Here is a 21,930-nt window from a genome sequence, read left to right as displayed (position 1 = left end):
TAGCTGATTGGCACATTTTGGAGGTGGGACCATGGCAGCTAACCATATTTAATGAGGAATTTCTATTGGAATTTAGTAGTTCTCTTTTAGTCCTTACCTTTTAAGATAGCTGACTTGAAGGTTACTGCCTCTTAAGTCTGCTGATCTTGAAAGCCTTGACGAAGTACATGGAGCCTTGCGTCAAGCTATAGACACGTACCCAGCATTGGCGAGGTATATGGAACCGTGCACCAAGCTATATATACGTACCAGCATTGGCGGGGTATATGGAGCCGCGCAACAAGCTAAAGAAGTGTACCAGCGTTGGCGTGATATATGGATCCGAGCACCAAGCTATAGACACTTACATGTAGTCTAGGACTAATTGTGGACTGACATGCGATAATTATACGTCTGCTCATGGAGCCGTACACAATAAACAATAAGGACAACAACAACATGGGAATCACCTTCACCTAAATATTTTTACCCTTTACCTAAATGGACTGTAGGGTACCACTAGTACACTTCCGTACCCTCAGACACCCTTAAAAAACAACACCAAAGATCAAGTTAAAAATTATTAGGAAGGATTGACTTCCTTTCTTCCCTTACCCAACACCGTGCCAGTTACTACAAAAGGTCCCAATGTGGAACAGTTTCGTACTGCTTGAATCTCTGTTAAATAATGTGTTGCAGCAAACACTGACTTACATTTCCAATACGTCGCATTGATAATGGCGTCTAAAGATAAATTGCGTTTATACGCCATAGAAGTTGCAACAGCTCTGACTTCATGGGCCTTCACTCTAGCCAGATCAACCTCGGGTTCTCCCAACTGAGAGTGAGCTTCAACTATTAAATCCCTCAAAAAAAAGGATATTGCATTTCTTAGATAATATCCTCGAAGGATTTCTTACTGAACACCAAAGATTGTCTGACCCTCCTCTTATTTGTTGAGTCCTGTGTATAAATAATTCTTCAGGGCTCTTACTGGACATAATGATCTCTCTGGTTCTCCCTCTCCTACTAACTCTGAGAGGCCCTTTATTTCAAACAAACGAGGCCATGGTTGTGAGGGTGACTTGTTCTTTGCTAAAAAGCCAATCGTCGATGTGCATATTGCTTTGTCTTGTGCAAATGCCACTCTTTTATCGATGGCGTGAATTTCCCTTATCCTTCTTTTGGCCGACGCTAGAGCCACTAAGAATGTTTTCCTAGTGAGATCTCTGAAAGCTATCTCACTTAATGGTTCAAACCTCGTAGATAGAAGCCATTTGAGCACTATATCTAGATTCCAAGAGATCAAACTTATTTCCTTCCTGTTTCTTTGTATCAAAGGATTTTAATAAAATCTGACAGTTCCTGATTGGTTCGAGAAACCTCCATTCACCCTATGCTTGAATACTGAGGATAGCATGGCTCTGTATCCTTTGATAGTAGGAGTCGAGAGTTTCCTTTCTGTTTTAAGGAAGATAAGGAAGTCTGCCATTTGAATTATAGAGGTTTTAGTAGACGAGACTCCATGCTGTCTACACCAGGCCCTAAAAATTGACCATTTTGCCTGGTAGACCGCTGCTGAAGATTCTCTCCTTGGCCTGGCAATAGCCCGTGAAGCTCGTCTCGAAAACCCCTTCTGTCTGAGGGTACGCTTGACAGTCTGAATGCGGTCAGACGTAGAGTGTGGATATTCTCGTGGAATCTCCTGAAATGAGGTTGTTTGAGTAAATCTACTCGCTCTGGAAGTTTCCTCGGGTAGTCTATTAGAAGGTCCAGGATCTCCGGGAACCATTCTCTTGCTGGCCAGAATGGAGCTATTAACGTCATTCTGACATTTGCGTGTTGCTTGAACTTTGTCAATACTGCCCTGATCATTTTCATTGGAGGAAAGGCATAGAGGTCCAAGTCCGACCAATCTAGCAGCATTGCGTCTAAAGCGAACGCTTTCTTGTCGGGTACGGGGGAGCAATATATTGGCAATCTTGTTGTCTTTTCCGTGGCAAACAAGTCCACTAGAGGTCTTCCCCATAGATTCCACAACTGCTGGCATACCTGTAAGTGCAGAGTCCACTCTGTAGGTAGTACCTGATTTCTCCTGCTCAACTCGTCCGCTCTTACATTGCATCTCCCCTGTACAAACCTGGTGAGCATTCTTGTCCGATTTTCTTTCGCCCAGATGAGTAACTCCCTCGTCGCTTCGCATAGAGAGAAGGAGTGAGTCCCCCCTTGTTTCTTGATGTACGAGAGAGCTGTGGTGTTGTCGCAATTGATGACGACCACTTTTCCCTGTACTTCCTTGGCAAAGGCCTTCAATCCCAAATGTATTGCCTTTAGTTCTTTTAGATTTATATGCCACTGTCTTTGACTGATTGTCCACAAGCCTGACACTTCCTTCTTTCCCAGCACCGCTCCCCATCCTTGATCCGAGGCGTCTGAGAAGAATGCAAGGTTGGGGTTCAGTGGGCAAAGAGACAGACCCTCCTTGAATCTTTTTTCTAACCTCCACCAAAGGAGATCTTGCTTTATTTCCTCCGTTATTGGAAAAACAAAAGTGTCTGGGACTCTCTTTCTTTCCCAACTTGCTCTGAGGAAGTACTGAAGCGGTCTCATGTAGAGTCTTCCCAGAGTTACAAACTGTTCTATTGACGCTAAGGTCCCCAAAAGACTCATCCACTCGTTGGCTGAGCATGTCTTTTTTGCTAAAAATTTATTGACTTTTCTCAGGCATGAACTCACTCTCTGTTCTGACAGAAAAGCCCGAAAAGCTACTGAGTTCATCGTCACTCAAAGGTAAGTTAAAATTTGGTTCGGAATCAGTTGAGATTTTTTGAAATTCACTAGAAGACCCAGCTCTTCTGTCAGTTGAATTGTCTTCTGCAAATCCTTCACACACCCTTCTTTCGACTGTGAACGGACCAGCCAGTCGTCTAAATAGAGCGCTACTCTTATTTCTTCTAGGTGTAACCACCTTGCTACTGATGAGAGGACTCTTGTCAATACTTGTGGCGCTGTGGATAGCCCAAAGCATAGGGTCCTGAACTGGTATGTCCTTCCCTAAACCACGAATCTTAGGACGTTTCTCGAGGTTTTTTACAGTCTATGTGAATTGGAATGTGGAAGTACGCGTCCTGTAGGTCTATGGAAGCCATCCAATCTCCCTGATGAAGTGCTGACAAAACCGACTGGGTGGTCTCCATCGAAAATTTTGTCTTCCTTACAAATTTGTTCAGGGCACTAACATCCAATACTGGTCTCCACCCTCCCGAAGTTTTTGGGACAATGAATAGGCGATTGTAAAAGCCTGGGGTGTTCTGATCTTTTACCAGCTCTATCGCTCTTTTTTCTAATAGAGCCGACAGTTCCTTTCTCAACGCGCAACATTTCTCTAAGTTTGATGAGTAAGCTGTCAAAACTATCGGTACCTTTGACAGAGGAGGATTTTTACAAACGGAATCGAATATCCTTCCTTCAGTACCGATACTGTCCATGGATCTGCTCCTCTTCGTTCCCAAACTTGCCAGAACTCCTGGAGTCTGGCTCCGACTGGTGTGTGAAGGATTCCCTGCTCATTTCTTAGAAGTTGTTGTCTTATTGGGCTTAGGACCAAACCTAACTCTAGGCCTCGATCTCTGCAATCCTCTTGTTGGTGCTCTGCCCCGAAAGGGCTTCTCCTGCTCGGCAACTGGCGCTGGGCGTACACTCGAAGTCGTCGTGCCTTTCGGCTTCTTGGCCGACTGAGCTAAAAGGTCTTGAGTTGCTTTCTGGACCAGAGAGGCAGAAATTTCAGACATCTAAAATCCTTAGAAAAAGGTTACACTTATCAAGTGGAGCGCTACATAAGCGCCAATTTCTGGGTTCGTTGTTACTCCCTTAGATGTAAATGCACACCAAAGCTGACGTTTCTTGAGGATCCCCACAGTTAATAAGGAGGCGATTTCAGTCGCTCCATCCCTTATTCCTTTATCAATACAGGACATCACATTGGAGAATGTCACTAAAATGTTCTTCTGACAGGTAAAAGACTTTGCCTTTCTTCCCAAGGCGCCAATCGACCAATCCAAGAAGCAGAACGTCTGGACGAGTCCACTAGGCTGGAGAAGTCTTCATAGGAGGAGGCAGCGCCTCCCAGGGAGAAGGCTTCCCCAGTTTTGTACCAAACTCTGCTCTTAGTTAAATAAGTCTCGAAGGAGGGAAACAAAAAACACGGTCCCTACCTTGGCTCCCCTCTTTTTCGCAACCACTCATCCATCTTTTTCAACGCCTTTTTAGCTGAAATCGACAAAACCAGCTTAATGAAAGTCGAAGAATCTGGTTTAGTAAATCCCCTAGCATACTGGGATGTTCAGGTGAGGCGGGAGTGGCTGGCAAAAAAGATTCTGGAAAGTTATCTAGGAAAAAGTTGAGTAATTGTTTGTATGCCGACGACCGAGCCTCCTTCTCGCCTTCTACTGCTTCTCCTTCTGATGCTCCTGCTGATAAATTGTCCTCCGCTTGTTCTTGATCCACTGGACAGTCTAACTCCTGCTCCACCAACTGCAGTGGCTCTTGAGACTCCTCCGGTAAAGTTCTAATTAAAGAAGGCGTAGAAGTAAGAAGTGGTTGCTGCTTCTTACCAACTACCCCCAAAATATTCTCTAATTTTTTATTCATCTCTACTAAGAATTTATTAGAATGCCCTGAAGCACCCAAAACTTGACTTGGTTTCGTAAACTCTCTCTGTTCCAAGTCAATCAAGTCAGGCGTATGGCGCCTGGCGTCTGATACTACCGTATCAAAGCGCTTGGCCAAGTCCGAATCCGTGCGTCTAGTAGCTTGGCGTTTAGCGGCTGCTTCTTGAGAAGCCAGGCGCTTTGGCGTCTGGTGTAACGCGGTTGTCGTGTCATCAGGCTGGCGCTTCTCTACTGGCGTAAGCTCCTTCTCTCGTCTAGGTACATCAGACTGGCGCTTATCAGTCACCTCGGCGACTGGAATACTTATGCTTCCTCCCTCTTCTTCAACATCGGTCTCTCTACTTCCTCAGAAGTCGAAGAGAACGCTTCCGGCGCCTCCCAAAAACTACATGACGGCTCTTCCACAGAAGCCGCAATCTTCTTCTTGGGAATTGCGGCTGGCGAAACTTGTCTCGTTCTCTTTAGTGGACGAGATTCGTCCTTAAACCTCCAACCTCTGCGAGGCGAATCGTTTGCGCTCGAAGAAGACGAAAGACACTTCTGCAATACTCCTCGAACACCTTTATAGCATTGCTCTTCTGCCTCAGCCGAACTTGCGGCAGAATCGCCTGAGGGGACGACTGCTCGGATGTCAACTCCGCTTGTGTCTCCCTTCGGCTTTCGGCATGCCTCCTCCCTGAATTCTGGGGAGTTTTGGCAGGAGCCCCAGGCCTAGGAGAACGAGAGGACCGAACAGACCGCCTCCTCCACTGCACTATCACTTAACACAACACTTTCTTATTCTTATCTAGCATTCAGAGAATGCACAGATTCTCCTAATTTATCCATTGCTGCCATAAGCACGCTAAATCTTAAATCCATCTGTTCCCGTAAGCTGGCAACGGTGTCGGGTTCGGGAATAACGGTGTCATGGTCAGGTAATATGTTAGGCGGATCTGGGTTAGACATAGAACAAGGAAAATCCTGACTCTCTAATTCCTGAGAAGCTAAGGAAGAAGTCCTAGATGAAGCTTTCCTTAATTTTTCTTTTTCTAGCTTTCTCATATAACTCTCCAACTCCTTCCAGCCTTTATCAGTCAAATCCTTACATTCATCACATGTTACACTTTTGCTACAGTTCTGACCTCTGCAATTAACGCACAAAGTGTGCGGGTCTAACCTAGCTTTAAGTAACCTGGTTTTGCAACCCTTGCTGCAAACCCTAAAGTGAGATCCCGAATCTGACATTTTAAATTTAAACCTTGATGAAAATCACATAATTGTTGCCTATCTGGCTAAATAAAGATAAATAGCAACTGCCGAAAGCCAAATCACAAAGAGTACGTCACCAAATCGATGAGTATCCGTCGTGAAAAAATAAAGAAATTCCACCAAACAAAACCGGTGTTCCGGTTGCGACGGCAGAAAAATTCTGAGGTTTAGTTGTGGTAGTTCTACATTCTCCGGTAGAGGGAGGGGGTATGGGAATCACCTAACCAGTCAATTAACGCTGCCGAGAAATTCGAAATTCTGCCGTGACGTCGGAGACTACAGCTATATGTAACTCCCAGGTAAGTTGCATATGTAAAAAGTACAAGTACATAAAAAATCTTGAGTCTCAGTAAATGAGAGAGAGAGAGAGAGAGAGAGAGAGAGAGAGAGAGAGAGAGAGAGAGAGAGAGAGAGAGAGAGAGAGAGAGGGGGGGGGGGGGGGGAAATTTCATGAGCACTTCCCCCTCCTGGCTGTCACAGAACTTGATATATCTGACAGTTTTATTACCTGGATCTCGAGAAAAGGTTACTGGAAGAAGACTGGGATTTCCTTCATTCTTCCATAATTTTTTAAATATAAGCTAAAATCTTACTAATTCACTATGGTATTTTCTTTAATGAATTGATATTATTCTGTATAAATTAATATTAATATTTGAAAATAGTAAACATCATTTATTTATCATACAAAAAACATACATCTTTGTAGTAAAAGAAACGAGAGAGAGAGAGAGAGAGAGAGAAGAGAGAAGAGAGAGAGAGAGAGAAATTATTATTTTTATTATGTGATATCATTTCAACCTTAAGTTAAAACTTACTAAAAATAAACAGTATTAATCCAAAAATTAATTATTTGAAAATTAAATTAGTAAATCATTTTTGTATTATAAAAAAAATGTATTTAGCCATGAAAATAAACATCAAAATACACTAATTAGTGATTATTTCGTCGGAACTACAAAGAGAGAGAGAGAGAGAGAGAGAGAGAGAGAGAGAGAGAGAGAGAGAGAGAAACTATGGTTTTTATATCCAAGTCTAAGTAGAGTATAAATGGATTCTTTAAGTGAAATAATGTTTCAATGATATTTTGCTGTTTTGTATTAAAGGATATGTATACTGTTTGAGAATGCGTTCCTTATCCTTGACTATGGTTACCATACAGTTAATAGCGTAAATTAATTATGCGCCCTCTGCTCAGAAACTAGTTTCTGCGTATGAGGTATCGTTAAAAGGCATAAAAAACCGTCGTAACCTTGGAATTTGCGTTGTAATCTAACCAGAAACTTAGTTTTGTTAATTATGTATACTGGAAACAAGCAATGATTTTTTCATTATTTGCACTTTTGGACTGTTATAAACTGCGCATCCCAGCTAGTGTATTCCATTTCGCTCAAAAACTAGTTCCGCATATGAGGGTCACTAAAAAAATTTAAAAAATACTACATAAAAAGTGTCAAAAAATCATCATAAACCTTAAAATTTTTGTTGTAAATCTAACCAAAAACTTATTTTTATTAATATACTGTGCTAAACTATAAAGGATTCTTATCATAGTATGCGTTTTTTGAAAGCGTCGTTAACTCGGAGCGTCGGAAGCGTCAGCATCGTAACCTCGGAACAAGCGTCGTAACCCAGGGCGGATTTTTCAATGAATATTTAAGAAAAAGCGTCGTAACCTCGGAACGTCGTAAGCCGGACCCGTCGTAACCCGGGGACCGCCTGTATATATATATATATATATATTATATATATATATATATATATATATATATATATATATATATATATATATACACATATACTACATACATACTTGCATTACAGTGACAAACATATCAAGGAATGAGACTGCTAGAACATGATATGAAAATATTGAAGAATGTACTGAAGGAAGGGCTATGAAAATTCTTTTAAAATCAGCAACTGTCAATTTAGTTTCACGCAGGAGAAATCAACAACTAAAGTGCTTTCTGTGATGAGACAACAAGAGATCCCATGTGATAAGCAAGACCAAGACAAGCAATTAATGGCCATTAAAAACAACAGAAAAAAGACAGTACCAGAAAAAAAGACAGGCTACAGGTAAATCTAAGTACAAAAAAGGAGGTTTCTTGGAAATATATACAGATAGTCTGGAGTTCACAGTCAATGCAAACAGAAAACTTAAGGTGGTCAGAAACGAATCAAAAATGATATTGTCATGTTACAATAAAGTTTTATACATACTTACCTGACAGTATATATATACTTAGCTATAGACTCCGTCGTCTCCGACAGAATTTCAAATTTCGCGGCACACGCTACAGGTAGGTCAGGTGATCTACCGCCCTGCCCTGGGTGGCAGGACTAGGAACCATCCCCGTTTTCTAATCAGAATTCTTCTCTTCCACCTGTCTCCTGCGGGGAGGCTGGGTGGGCTATTAATCGTATATATCTGTCAGGTAAGTATGTATAAAACTTTATTGTAACATGACAATATCATTTTTATACATTCAACTTCCCTGCCAGATATATACTTAGCTGATTAGCACCCATTGGGGTGGTGGGTAAGAGACAGCTAACTACTGAAATAGACAGGTAAACAACATATGTTGTAGGTATTTATAAACCTTGGTTCCTACCTTATTAGGCTGAAGACTTCGCGGCTACTGCCTTGGAGTCTGCTTAGCCTCAAGAGCCTCAGCGAGATAATGATCTATGGCTAAGAGTTCTTGTGGGTCTGCCAATGGGTCTTATCCACTTACTCGGCAGAGCCTAAAGGCCTTTGTCATTGGGTGCTATTCCACTAACATGACAATACACCTTGTTCAAGGAGCACAAAACCGATCCCGATCACCTGATCCTAACATCCATGTTAGTTCTAAGATTGTAAGGAGTTTATCCCCGAACTCCTCACAAACAAAAAACCAAAAAACCTCGAAACATAATTACACTTTCATTACAAAATATACAAAAAAAATTTTTGTACTCCCCTACTAGTCATACATACCCTTGATCCCCTACAGCAATGACACTCTGCTCCCGTGCGACAGTAGTGAGCTTGCTACTAGAAAACCAAGCACATATCTGACAAGAGGTTTATGTACGATAAAAACACAAAATAAGGATCAGTCTTTGCTCCAAGACCCAGTACTGTATCTGCTGATACAAAAGGACCTAGCGAGAAGCACTTCTCATAGGTCACTCTCACGTCCTTCAGATAATGAGATGCAAACACTGAATTGCACCTCCAATATGTAGTCTCAATGATATTCTTCAGAGACATATTCTTTTTTGGAACGCCAAAGACGTTTGCTACTGCTCTTACTTCATGCGTCTGACCTTTAGAAGACCCGAGGATTCCTCCGAGCAGTTCTTGTGAGCGTCCGTAATAACGCTTCTCACAAAGAAAGCCAAGGCGTTCTTGGACATGATCGTTTGGGGTTCTTCACTGCACACCAAAGACCTTGTTGACAAGCTCCCATCTGTCTCTTCCTCTCTAAATAGTATTTAAGAGCTCTCACTGGACAGAGAGATCTCTCTATCTCTCTGCCTACCAGGTTAGATAGGAATTTTACCTCAAAAACTTCTGGGCCAAGGTTTTGATGGGTTTTCGTTCTTTGCCGAGAAACATTGTCTGGAAAGAACAGATGGCAGCATCTCCTTTGAACCCCACCGTGGTGGAATCCAGAGCGTGTAATTCGCTCGTCCTCTTGGCTGTAGCGAGAGCCACCAGGAACAAGCATTTCCTAGTGACGTCGCGGAAGGACGCCAGATGTAAAGGTTCGAATTTATCCGATGAAAGGAATTTCAGGACCACGTCTAGATTCCAACTAGGTGTTCTAGGAGTAGCTGCTTTCGAAGTCTCAAAAGATCTAATTAGATCGTGTAGATCTTTGTCGTTAGCAATGTCCAGGCCTCGATTCCTGAATACTGAAGACAGCATGCTTCGGTATCCTTTTATTGTCGAGGACAGATAGGGTGTGATTCCTCTCTCAGAAAGAGGAGGAAATCGGCAATATTCACTATAAAGGTACTGGAGGAGGACAGCTTCTGACCCTTACACCACCTCCTAAAGACTTCCACTTCGACTGGTATACTCTTCTCGTCGAAGCTCTGCGGGCTCTAGCGATAGAGCCCGCAGCCTTGCGAGAAAAGCCTCTCGCTCTGACAAGTCTTTCGATAGTCGAAAGGCAGTCAGAGCGAGACCTGGGAGGTTTGTGATGAAACCTCTCTCGAAGTGGGGTTGTCTGAGTAGATCGTGTCTGTTTGGAAGCGATCTGGGGAAGTCCACTATCCACTCCAGTACCTCCGTGAACCATTCCTGGGCTGGCCAAAATGGGGCTATGAGTATCAACTTCGTGGCTCTTCGAAGCTACGAACTTCCTGAGCACTTCCCCCAGGATTTTGAACGGGGAAAGGCGTAAGCGTCCACACCCGACCAATCCATGAGAAACGCGTCTATTGCGAAGGCTCTCGGATCTTCTACTAGAGAGCAAAAGGTCTCTATTCTTTTGGAGAGGAACGTCGCAAAACAGGTCTATGTGAGGTCTCCCCCACAGGGACCAAAGACTTCGACACACTTCTTCGTGAAGAGTCCATTCTGTGGGAAGGACCTGGTTTCTCCTGCTCAGTCTGTCCGCTCTCACATTCTTGATCCCTTGAACAAACCTTGTGAGGAGAGTTATGCCTCTTTCTTCCGTCCAGGTTACAGGTGTCTTGTCAACTGATAGAGGGAGAAAGAGTGCGTGCCTCCTTGCTTGCGTATGTAAGCCAGAGCCGTGGTGTTGTCTGAGTTTATCTGTATCACCCCGTCTCTGACTATCTGTTCGAAGAACTTTAAGGCTAGGTGTATGGCCACAAGTTCCTTGCAATTGATGTGCCAGGACACCTGTTCCTTTGTCCAGGTGCCTGACACCTCCCTTGCTCCCAGCGTCGCTCCCCCATCCCGACTCCGAAGCGTCGGTAAACAACACTTGGTCTGGGTTCTGCAGGGCAAGCGATACGCCTTCGTTCTTTTGAAGCTGAGGGATCCACCACTTCATATGATCTTTTACTTCTTGTGGAAGTTGGAAGACGTCCGAGAGTTGACCCGTCTTCCAACTCCACACCTCTTTGAGGAAAAACTGAAGAGGGCGGAGGTGAAGTCTCCCTAGCAAGAAGAACTTTTCCAATGAGGACAGGGTCCCTAAAAGGCTCAGGTAATCCCTCGCTGAGCTGTTCTTTCTTTCTAAGAAGCTCGAGATTCTCGACAAACCTCGAGCGATTCAATTTCTTTCTCGCGACCAGGATATACTCGAAAACCCCGAGAATCCATCTGAATCCCCAGATAGACCAAGTTCTGGCTGGGGATCAGTTGTGACTTCTCGAGGTTGACGAGCAACCCTAGCGAATCTATCATGTTCCTTTGTTACTTTCCTAAGGTCCTCCAAGCACTGACTCTTCGACTTGGCCCTGATCAGCCAGTCGCCAAGTAGAGGGAGATGTTTATCCCTCTAGGTGAAGCCCATCTTGCTACATTCGCCATCAGGTTGGTGAATACTTGTGGGGCTGTAGACAGTCCGAAGCACAGAGCCCTGAACTGAAAGATCTTGTCTCCTATCACAAAGCGAAGATATTTCTTTGACAAATGGTGAATGGGAACGTGGAAATAGGCGTCTTGCAGGTCCAGAGAGACCATCCAATCTCCTGGGCGAAGCGCCGACATTACAGAGGCGGACGTTTCCATACGAAACTCTTTTCTGTACGAAGCGATTCAGAGCGCTTACGTCCAGAACTGGCCTCCACCCCCCCGATGCCTTTGGTACTAGAAAAAGGCGATTGTAAAATCCCGGGGTGAATGTGGATCCTGCACAAGTTCGATGGCCTCTTTTTCCCACATTTGCTCCACCATTTGTAGGAGAGTCTTTCGCATTAACGGGTCTCTGTACCTCGCTGACAGTTCCAGGGGAGGGTAGATGTTAGGGGAGGGCTGTCGTCGAAGGGGATTACATATCCCTTCTTCAGGACCGACACTGACCAAAGGTCGGCTCCCCTGTGCCCATACTCCTGCAAAGTTCAGGAGTCTGGCGCCCACTGGTGCTTGAGGAGCAACAGTCACTTCGATTTCTTGAAGGGCCTAAATGAAGACCTTCCTCTCTTTTCAGAGCTCTTCTTTCTGGCAGGGGGACGAGCCGCTGCACCTCCACGAAAGGGCTGCTGAGTAGGACGAGATTCCTTCTTAACCGTCGATACTACCGGTCGTCCTTTCTTGGACGTTTGCGTAAGTAGGTCTTGTGTCGCCTTCTCAGTTAGCGAGCGAGATATATCCTTCACTAACTGAGAAGGAAACAGATGATCTGATAGAGGGGGCGAACAGTAAGGCAGTCCTCTGGCTCGGAGAAACCCCTTTCGATAAAAGGGAACCATACACTGATCTCTTTTTCAGGAGACCAGCACCAAAAAGGGAAGCCACTTCACCCAAAGAAAACCGTCCTGTACTGCCTTGTCATGCAGGACAGGACGCTATGGAGAATTTTTCTGGGTTCTTCAGAAACTCCGGATCCTTAGATTTGTTGGCCAGAAAACTCCGAGTGACCAATCCAGAAAATTGAACACCTCTAAAGTGACAAAAAGTCCCTTTAGAAAGTGGTTCAACTCTGAAGTGCTCCAGGTTGCTCTGACCGATCCTAAGGAGTGACGTCTAGAGGCCTCCACTAAACTGGAAAAGTCGGCATCTGCAGAGGCGCGGGTAAAGAAAGACCCATAGTTTCTCCTGTCCCATACCAAATACCTCTCTTCCCGTGCAATCTGGAAGGAGGCATGCAGAATACCGTCTTTCCTAACTCCTTCTTCTTGTCCATCCAAGAATCTAAAGAATGGAGTGCCTTCTTCATTGATATCGCAGGCTTCATTTTCAAAAAGGCCGACGATTTAGCCGTAGCTGAGCTCGAAAAGAGCGAACGAGGAGAAGGAGGAGCCGCAGGACTAAGAGAATCTCCAAACTCTTGTAGTAGTAATGAGGCCAAGACTTTGTAACTAGAAAGTCCCTCATTAGCAGGAGGTTCGTTGTCAGACAACTCGTCTAACCCTCGATCAGACGAAGGAGAAAGTTCACGTTGGAGGGAGAGTCCTTCCAAGACCTCCTATGTTCTGAAGGAGAGGAGCTCCTATTTTGGCGAAGAGTCATAACCTCCAGGAACGAGTCCCGACTCTTGACTCCTGGCTCTTGACTCTTGCCTCCTGACTCCCTGCCTCCTGGCTCCTGACTCCTGCCTCCTGACTCCTGACTCCTGCCTCCTGACTCCGGACTCCTGCCCTCCTGACTCCGGACTCCTTGGCTCCTGCCTCCTGACTCCTGCCTCTTGGCTCCTGGCTCCTGCCTCTGGCTCCTGCCTCCTGCCTCCTTGCCTCTTGCCTCCTGGCTCCTGCCCTCCTGGCTCTTGCCTCTTGCCTGGGATGCCTCCACACTCTTGGCTCTGGGCTCCTGCCTCCTGGTTGACTCCCTCAATCCTGGCTCTTGGCTCCTGCCTCCTGGGTGACTCCTCACTCCTGGCCGGTGCCAGACGTCTGATTGTTTCATCCAGGTTCGTACCGGAAACCTCACCTTGAGTAGGAGTATCGATCCTGGAGGTAGATACCTCCATACGTCTGGAGGATCTTTTAATGGAAGGGAAGTGGTCTTTCCTTCTAGGAGGCTCCTTTGACAGGACTCTACAAATGACGAAATCTGTTCCTGCATCGCCATCATGAACCTCTTAGTAGCCTCCTCTTATCCTCTTCGGGAGGAGGGGAAGGAGGAGGGGAGGAGTCCATAGCCTCCACCTCCTGCCTCCTTCTCACTCTGGTTGAAAGAATGGCTCTTCTTGCCTTCTTCACTCCCGATGGAGACTCCTCAGGAAGTTTTCAGGGCTCGAGTCAATAGTCGGCGCCTCCACCAACTCCTCTTGAGAGGCCGAGATCGATCGGAATCTCTCCAATCACGTCTCGGTGATGAAGATCCCGACGACGAGAAACACTCACGTAGGACGCTTTACAATAGCGGTCCTTGGCAGTCTGGGGTGTCACAGAAACCGCCGAAGGGACACCTGATCGGTGGGGATTCTCCACAACCTCCTTTCGGCTTTCGACATTCCTTCTCCTCTGGGCATGTGAGCTTGGAAGAGGTCTAGACCTAGGAGCGTTGCTGAGCCGACCAGATGCCCCTCCACTACACTGGGGACACTCATATCACTGTCCACTGACAATTCACTAGCCTTACCTTGTATGGCAGCCATTTTGTTTTCCATCAACTTGAAGGCTGCTTTTAGATCTGCAAGTTCTTTCGCTGGATCTACAGGTTCTGCAATAGGAGAAGGGGCTGCAATGGAGGAGAAGTAGCAATACTTACCCTTGGGGAAGATCCCAAGCTTGGAATTAGTTCAGATCTAGAACTACTTAAACTTCTATGAGAAGCCTTCCTCATCTTTCTCTTTCTAACTTTTTTAAATAATTAGTTAGATTCTTCCATTCGTTCTCACTCAAGTTCTCACATTCCTTACAAGTATTAGTAAAAGAACATTCATACTCCCTGCACCTCTTGCATACCGTGTGAGGGTCTACCGAAGCTTTCGGCAACCTCACCTTACAGCCTACATTCACACAACGTCTCACAACCATACCAGAGTCAGACATATTTAAAGAAAAATCCAAAATCAAGTCCACAAAACAGTCCACAAAAGCGTATGCCAATCCAACAATCCAGATACGTCACCAAAAGTCGGTCAAGAAGATCAATTGCCGGTGAAAAAAGAAAAAACCAATCGAGAGGAACCAACAACAATGTTGATGGTCCGGGCGACAGAAGAATTCTGATTAGAAAACGGGGATGGTTCCTAGTCCTGCCACCCAGGGCAGGGCGGTAGATCACCTGACCTACCTGTAGCGTGTGCCGCGAAATTTGAAATTCTGTCGGAGACGACGGAGTCTATAGCTAAGTATATATCTGGCAGGGAAGTTGAATGTATAAAAACAGAAAGTACAGTAAGGGAAATGGCTGCTCAGATTCTGATGGAGAGGCATAAGAGTGAACAAAATATTCAGTATTTAGATGCTGCCACAAATAAGGCTCTGCATTGCAGCTTTACATGGTATTATGGATTTCCAAAACCCAAAATGTATTCGAGTAGTGGAAGATCTGCTGAAGTGGAAGAATAGGCCTTTGAAGAATAAATTTCCTCTTCTTTGGGGACAGGAACATTAGAAAGGTCAGTATGAAAAAGAACAACAGCCTGAATATAATGAAAGGAGAATGCTGACAACTTGTAATTAAAAGTATCTCATTAGTGAAAACAAAATATTTCTGATGAGTAAACTAAGCATGTAATCCTATACAACGCAGAGACATGGCCACTTAGAAAGAAATTAGATTTTGAAAGGTGTGACAATAAAATGCTAAGATACATAGCTGAAGTGCATTACTCTTATTATTTCTAATGAGAAAACTGTTGGGAGATGTGGTCTCCAGAGGAAGGAAAATTTACTCTGACCTCATGGATTGAGATGGTTTAGGCATGAGATGAGAAAGAGAGAAAATTTTAGTCAGGTCAAGCTGCAGATTTAAAAGTACAGTACTGTAGTAGGACAAAGACCTGTAGGGAGAGAGAAGAAGAGAGAAGAAGAACAATACTTTAGAGAAATTCAGGAAGAAAGGGCCCAAGACAAGACTCTGGAGAAAACCCATTTCACATCTAACCCCAAAAATGGAAAACCTGACATAAAAACTTTTATGTTTAGCAGAACCAAACACAATATGTCACTACAGAACTTTAAAGAAGCGTTCGCTAAAAACTATGGACATTCTCTGTTAGTTTACCTGATCTCAAGAAAAATTTACTGCTTAAAAAGAAGACTTGGCATTATCATATATGCATCTATAGAAACTTGTATTGAAAATAACAAAATGTGATAGAGAACAACAAGTACACTTACTTTCCATGAATGACGCCCTCTGGGTTAAGCATAGGAACAATCTTGAAAACAAACTTGTCGAGGAGGAGACGGGCAGCAACAGATCCACCAAGGATAAAATCCACAACACCCTCCATTACCCATGAAGAATTACTCTCCCCAGGGTGGACTCTAGCAGTTAGAAAAACAACCTCCTTGGTCTGATGGCAAGCCAAAAAATAGCGAAGTTAATCATTCATAATAATTAATACATATGTGTTGTATTATCATCCACTACTCATTATATTTAAATTCTGCTTCAATAAACTGTTACCAAATGTGTGATTAATCCTTTCATTAGCAGAAAAAGTAAGATTTTCATGACATCATAAGCAAAATATTGAGTACTGTACACATATCACCTTCAATGAAAAAGGGAAAAGTTCTTAATATCAAGAGAGAGCAGGAACATCTATGGTTTGCACCATCAGCATCATGTGCTTATACTACAAACCCATTACTAGTTATAAATAGTTCACATGCCAGGGCTTCAAGAGTCCTACACATTCTACTTCGAATTCACATGCAAATTGTTTTCTTATTGGTGGCAAAGTGCGGGCATCTTAGGGAAAGGTAGGGTTTCCAGTCAGCCAAGAGCCTTACTTTTTTATGCCTACTTTGCTGGTAACAAGGGTTTTAGTTTCCAGAACTTTTTACTTTTTTCCCGCCAAATTAATAATCAAATTTTATTTTCTATAAAATCACATCATACTAATTTACTGCTTTCTTATCCAAGTACAAAAAAGACTAATGATATTCCAAGCAGAATTTTTGCAATGTATGAGGTGGGGGTTTCCCTGCCTATTCACCAACAACCTGAATCAAAACAGCAGTACTGTACGTTCTTTTTGAGGCTCATTTAAGAATAATGCTGTTTTTGTTATCTAGTATAATTATTCCTATTCTTCATCCTTTTTAGTATTTCCTCAAAGCTAGTAATTCACAAACACTATACTAGTTGTATGTGCAGGTTTGTATGCTGCTCTGATAGCAAAAAAATTATGTATAAACATTTATTTAAGAATTACAGTACTCATATATATTTCCCTGTTTTTAGTTCTTCCTCTTATTCTTTATGTCATCTTATTTTCCTGTGTTAATAAGCTAGTGACGTGAGCGCATGTTAGCCACTGACAAGTTCTGTATGTACGAGTTTTCTACCCTTGTATTAAGTATATATTCTGCCTTTCCTTTTTTGTTTCATCAATCTCAGATGTAAACGTTGACCTTTGTGGATATTTAACAGATCAGTCTAGATGGAGTTTCATTATGTGGCAGGCAGCTGGTAGGTTTCCCAGGGCTCCAACAATTATTACAGGTTTCATATTTTAACCATAATTTTGCTTCTTCATTCACCTCTGATAGTGGTAGGCCAAGCACTTACAGTATATCTTTAGAAACTGGATTGCCCTTCTGATGGCTCAGCATTGTAAGCAGGTGTAACTTATGGGACTCTACTCCACATCCAAAGTTGCCATTTTTTTAAATAAAAACAAACACCTTAACTGTGTAATAAGTTTTTAAGCTGTACCAAAGACCATGTTTCTTTTCATTGTAAGTTGGCATTAGATTTTGAGTTTTTCTCTGCTCTAGAAAGCAAGCTTCTGTGTACTGTAAGGTCCCTTGTATCTCATCTCCAACAAACAACTTTCTTTGGTTCTCCTTGTTTGTTCATGCACACAAACCATCAAAATCACAATGTGTCAAAGAATTCTGTCTCTTATTGGCTACAACAGATTATATCCTGAGTTTATGAAGTTGTATAAAAAAAGGAGCTTGCTAAGTTCAGAATAATGGCTCACGAGATTCTGATACTTTCATCCTTCCAGGCTCCAAGTATGATTTGGAGCTCACTACCAATCGTAGAGTTGGCCCCTGGTATTGCCAGAACATCTCTGCTAAGTTTTATGTACCTTTATGATACTACTTGTGACACTACTGATGTGTGCCTGGAACCTACTGTCAGAGAGGGCCATATAGTTTCGCTGGGAAGGATGTGGATCATTATTCGTCCTTTTCTAGACTTGTTACTTATAACTGAAGTTCCCACCTCCAATCTTGTCCTTTTCCTTGTAGCTAGTGATTCACTACACAAAATGTGAGGCTCTTGTTCGCCTCTGTACATGTGCAGTGTTGTTGACTATTAAATAATTTTCCTATGAATTAGGAATGGAGAATCTAAGATCTGTGAGGACCTCGAATGTGAGCTATTCATAAACAATACTGAAAAAGTTAAACTCTTTAATAAGAAAAAACTTCCACAAGCAAGCTGTAAAGGGAACTCTATGGAAAATTTCATTGACCACAAACAAAATAAACCCTCCACTTACTTTATTTGTATCTTTACTAGTAATGGTCAGCAGGGGGACGGGATTGCCATTGAGAGTGTGACATAACAGCTGACTGCAGTAGAAGATATCACTTGGCAGATTTCGGTTATCCAACTTGCTGAGATAGGCCTAATAACAGACATGCAAATTCATGATTACAACAATATCCAAAATATTTTATTATTATAATGTACAAAGGTAAAACTCTGAAAACTAATTATACAAAAATAAAGAGCACTAGAAAATGTCACCTTTAAATATAATTATAACAAAACTAAGCAATGCTCAATAAAATATCATGAAAAAATGTAAGTTTTACCCACAACATACATGAGAACTGAGCCAAACTAACCAAACTGATAACTGCACACCAATCAAAGCAAGCATCCACTTACTAAACCCATGCAAATCCCTCCACTGAGTTGTAATATACTGAAAGTCAATCTAAATTGATCTAGATGACCTTTACATCTGAGATGCTCTTACAGCACTATATTATATATAAACTACTATGCAGATTAATTATGATGCACATTTAAAATGAACTGTTAGTATTGGTACTGTAGTGGCATTATGAAACAAAAGTATGCAGTATTCATTTAATAGCCTAATATATCTTAAATTCAATACATGTAGCCAATAAGCTTGGTGACTGGTTGGGGCAATATCCAGATAGCAGCATTCTTTGACCAAATCCTGGTCTTATTCCTCTCAGTATCACTGTCATCTAGGTTTCCTGAGCTTTGGAAATGCAGGAAGATGTGTATACATCTCCTGTACTACACCTAAGAACACAGCAATGTGTGTGGCATAATTTGTTCTAATATGTTTCTATTATAACTGTGACTAGCTTGAACAAAATTAGGATACAGTGATCCTACAACAGGTTTATTGAAAAGTAATACAGTGATACTGCAAAAAGTTTACTGCTAGGTAAGATTAATTGTTTAGCAATATATTGTTTTCATGGGCTTCCTTAAAGTCAGAACTTTTAACCATATAGAAGATAAAGAAGATTATGAGAGAATATTGTGATACTACTTTTTTCAAAGTTTAATAAATATGGTCAATAGCCCACCCATACATCAAAGAAAATTAGACAGAATTAGATAAAAGCAGAAACTAGCAAAAAAAGAAAGCTTGATCCAAGAGGAAAAACAAACCTGTAACTGAGTATAGGTGTAAGGATAGTGGTATGCCAAGTAGCAGACATCGTAAGCATGTGGAAAGGTTACAGTAAAGGTGGCCGTGTAGTAGGACTTGTTGGCAGATTTCTTAAACCGAACATTATCATGACATTTCGGAATTCTCGAGTAGTGATTCTTGTGGTAACAGATGTTAGATCCAGTGCGCACCCAAGCAGGGCGTCCCAGCAGGGCCTCCCTCACACTGAACATAACTGGTTTCATACCTGTTGAGGGAATTCACAGACACACACAACTAAAAAGTGATAAAAGAAAAGCCAGCTGTGCTGCTACCAATGATAGTATCTATGAGGAAAAATGTCACATGATTCACCATAACTTGCTTAAAGGCATTTTGACTTCAGTTTCCAATTCAGTCAAATATACAGACTATAGTTTAAATTTACAAGAGAAAGATAAAATGTGCACTAAAAATCTTACCTGCTAAAAGAAATGTACAATAAAAATCTCAGTATTAATATATGTCAGTGTGTAATGTATGAAAAACTCTCTCCTCTAAAACTGAGCATTTGTATATGGTAGTCTGTAAAAGATGACAAAGAATTTTCCAAATTAACATCAATCGATAGTGAAACTGTCCCATTTGTATTGTATTAATTATAGAGATGATATACACCCCCAATATGACGAATTTTCTGATATTTCCAAAGACATGTTGAAAGAGATTTGTTTCATTATCACATCTGTATGGAATAAAAGATGAACCAAGAAAAGCAAGATCCGTATTCGGACTTCAAAATACTTTAGTGGAATACAACAAAGAAACCACATTCTGCCCTTTGAAGGCAGGGTATGAGATACACAATGGTAATATGGGACATTCAACATCAAAACAAACTAACAATAACAAAACTAGTTTGTTAATTCTGAGTGACATGCAAATAAATCATTACGGAGTGTGAGAAAAAATAAAACTCAATGCAAATTTTGTCTAAACAGGCAACTAATCTTAACACATGAAACTTAAAGTTGGTAATGATCCTAACAAGAACTAACTTTTTAATTGAGTACTAAGCAACTAGGTAGCAACTCCTGACAACAAAATGGACTAGAGTATACAGTGACCAAAATAAAAGCAAATCTAGCACTAGTTGTTCTTATATTTGAAAACATAAGAGTCAGAATTCACACATATGTCTTACAGGTCTATGATCCACAATGAATGGAAAGTGATGCATTCTGATTGTTACAGATTGGAATAAGTGATCTAGGCATAAAGCCAAGCACTGGGACTCATCTGATTGTTATGGATTTGCCATCTGCATAAACTGATAAAAAATCCTTTTTGTGTACAAAAATACACATAGAATAAATTAAGAGTAAAATGAATATAATGAATATATATACTCTTCAAAAAGATATCAAAATTAACAAAAACTCTTGGGATACTCAAATATTGCTCTGCACTACAGCAAACACACAAATAATGACAGTTGTGGCTGCACAAAATTCTGGGATAGATCAAAGAATGTGCGGTATATACTGTACTATCAACTGACTACCATTGTATTTCCTTTCAGATGGGCTGAAACATCTACAATGATTTTAGGATAAACAAAAAGGCTAATCATAGGAAACTGGTTTGAGAGGAAATAGTATATAAATAAGATTGCAAACTTCATAAAAATTTCATGACCACATAGAACTGCGTGCCATCTTCCTCCCATATATAATAAATATCAAAACGCTGACAAATTTTTATACAAATACTTGATGCATATTCTATTGGTCACAGTGCAACAATGACAATTCTCCCATATCACACTGAGAATCTCTGTCATCATCAATTTTGCAGTTAATATAAGAACGACAAGAGATCTAAATGTTAAAAATAGTAATTATCATTATCACTAACATTCATGTTTCTATATCGGTCTTCCTCACTAAGGGAATAGATGACAAACGAATGGTTGCTATTCTTTTCTACCTTGATCACTTTCTATCTGTATTCCAAATGGGTTCAAGTCCTCATCTTATGCCCTTTCTCCCTGATCTTGGCCTTCCTACTTGTTAGTCAAAAGCCTATTCTCTAGCAAGAGAAGGCACATCTTCACCTTCCAACTTGTCCTCTCGCACCTCCTCCCATTCTGCTAAGATCCAAGACTCATTTCAACTTATCACATAGCAGTAAACTATAATCTTATATGTATTTCTTCTCTCCAACCTCTTCCAGATTTTGGTACAGAATGCTTGTTGATTGTGGATTAGTTGCAAATTCTGCCCGATATTTTTTCCTTTAGTCTAAAAATATTATCTTGAAGAGAAAAAAAAATCACTTTACTGTGATGGAAATTTCTCAGGGCACCTAAACTTTCCTTCTAGTATTTGGAGTTCCCGTCATGTAATCCTATACTCAATGTGAAAGCAAGCTCTTCAAACCATATTCCCACCAGGGTTATGTCACCATCCATACTGTTGAAAAGATGTTATTTTATGAGCAGAGACTATTCTTCTCAACACTGAGAGGAGTTTTGGTAATTTTGGTTTCCGTGATAAATTTTGATCTTGACATCCTTTCCACTTCTGGTGAAATGGACCAAATTCTAGGGG

The 21,930-nt window shown here is 41.8% G+C and overlaps 1 protein-coding gene across 2 annotated transcripts in view; it reads right to left on the bottom strand.

Annotated features, from left to right (window-relative positions):
- The window catches only part of LOC135212630 (cytosolic carboxypeptidase 1-like), a 207,378-nt gene that overhangs the window by 57,550 nt on the left and 127,898 nt on the right, over positions 1-21,930 (bottom strand). For both annotated transcript variants that reach the window (XM_064246222.1, XM_064246221.1), the window contains exons 17-19: positions 19,339-19,586; positions 18,176-18,304; positions 15,828-16,006 (exon numbers count right to left, since the gene is read on the bottom strand). In XM_064246222.1, the coding sequence (XP_064102292.1) occupies positions 15,828-16,006; positions 18,176-18,304; positions 19,339-19,586 (556 nt within the window). The remainder of the gene's footprint in view (positions 1-15,827; positions 16,007-18,175; positions 18,305-19,338; positions 19,587-21,930) is intronic.

Source organism: Macrobrachium nipponense, chromosome 41 (genome assembly GCF_015104395.2).
Source record: "Macrobrachium nipponense isolate FS-2020 chromosome 41, ASM1510439v2, whole genome shotgun sequence".
In the NCBI taxonomy this organism is placed as follows: Eukaryota; Metazoa; Arthropoda; class Malacostraca; order Decapoda; family Palaemonidae; genus Macrobrachium; species Macrobrachium nipponense.
Note: the sequence above shows the minus strand (reverse complement) of the source record. Positions and strands in the feature narration are given on the sequence as shown.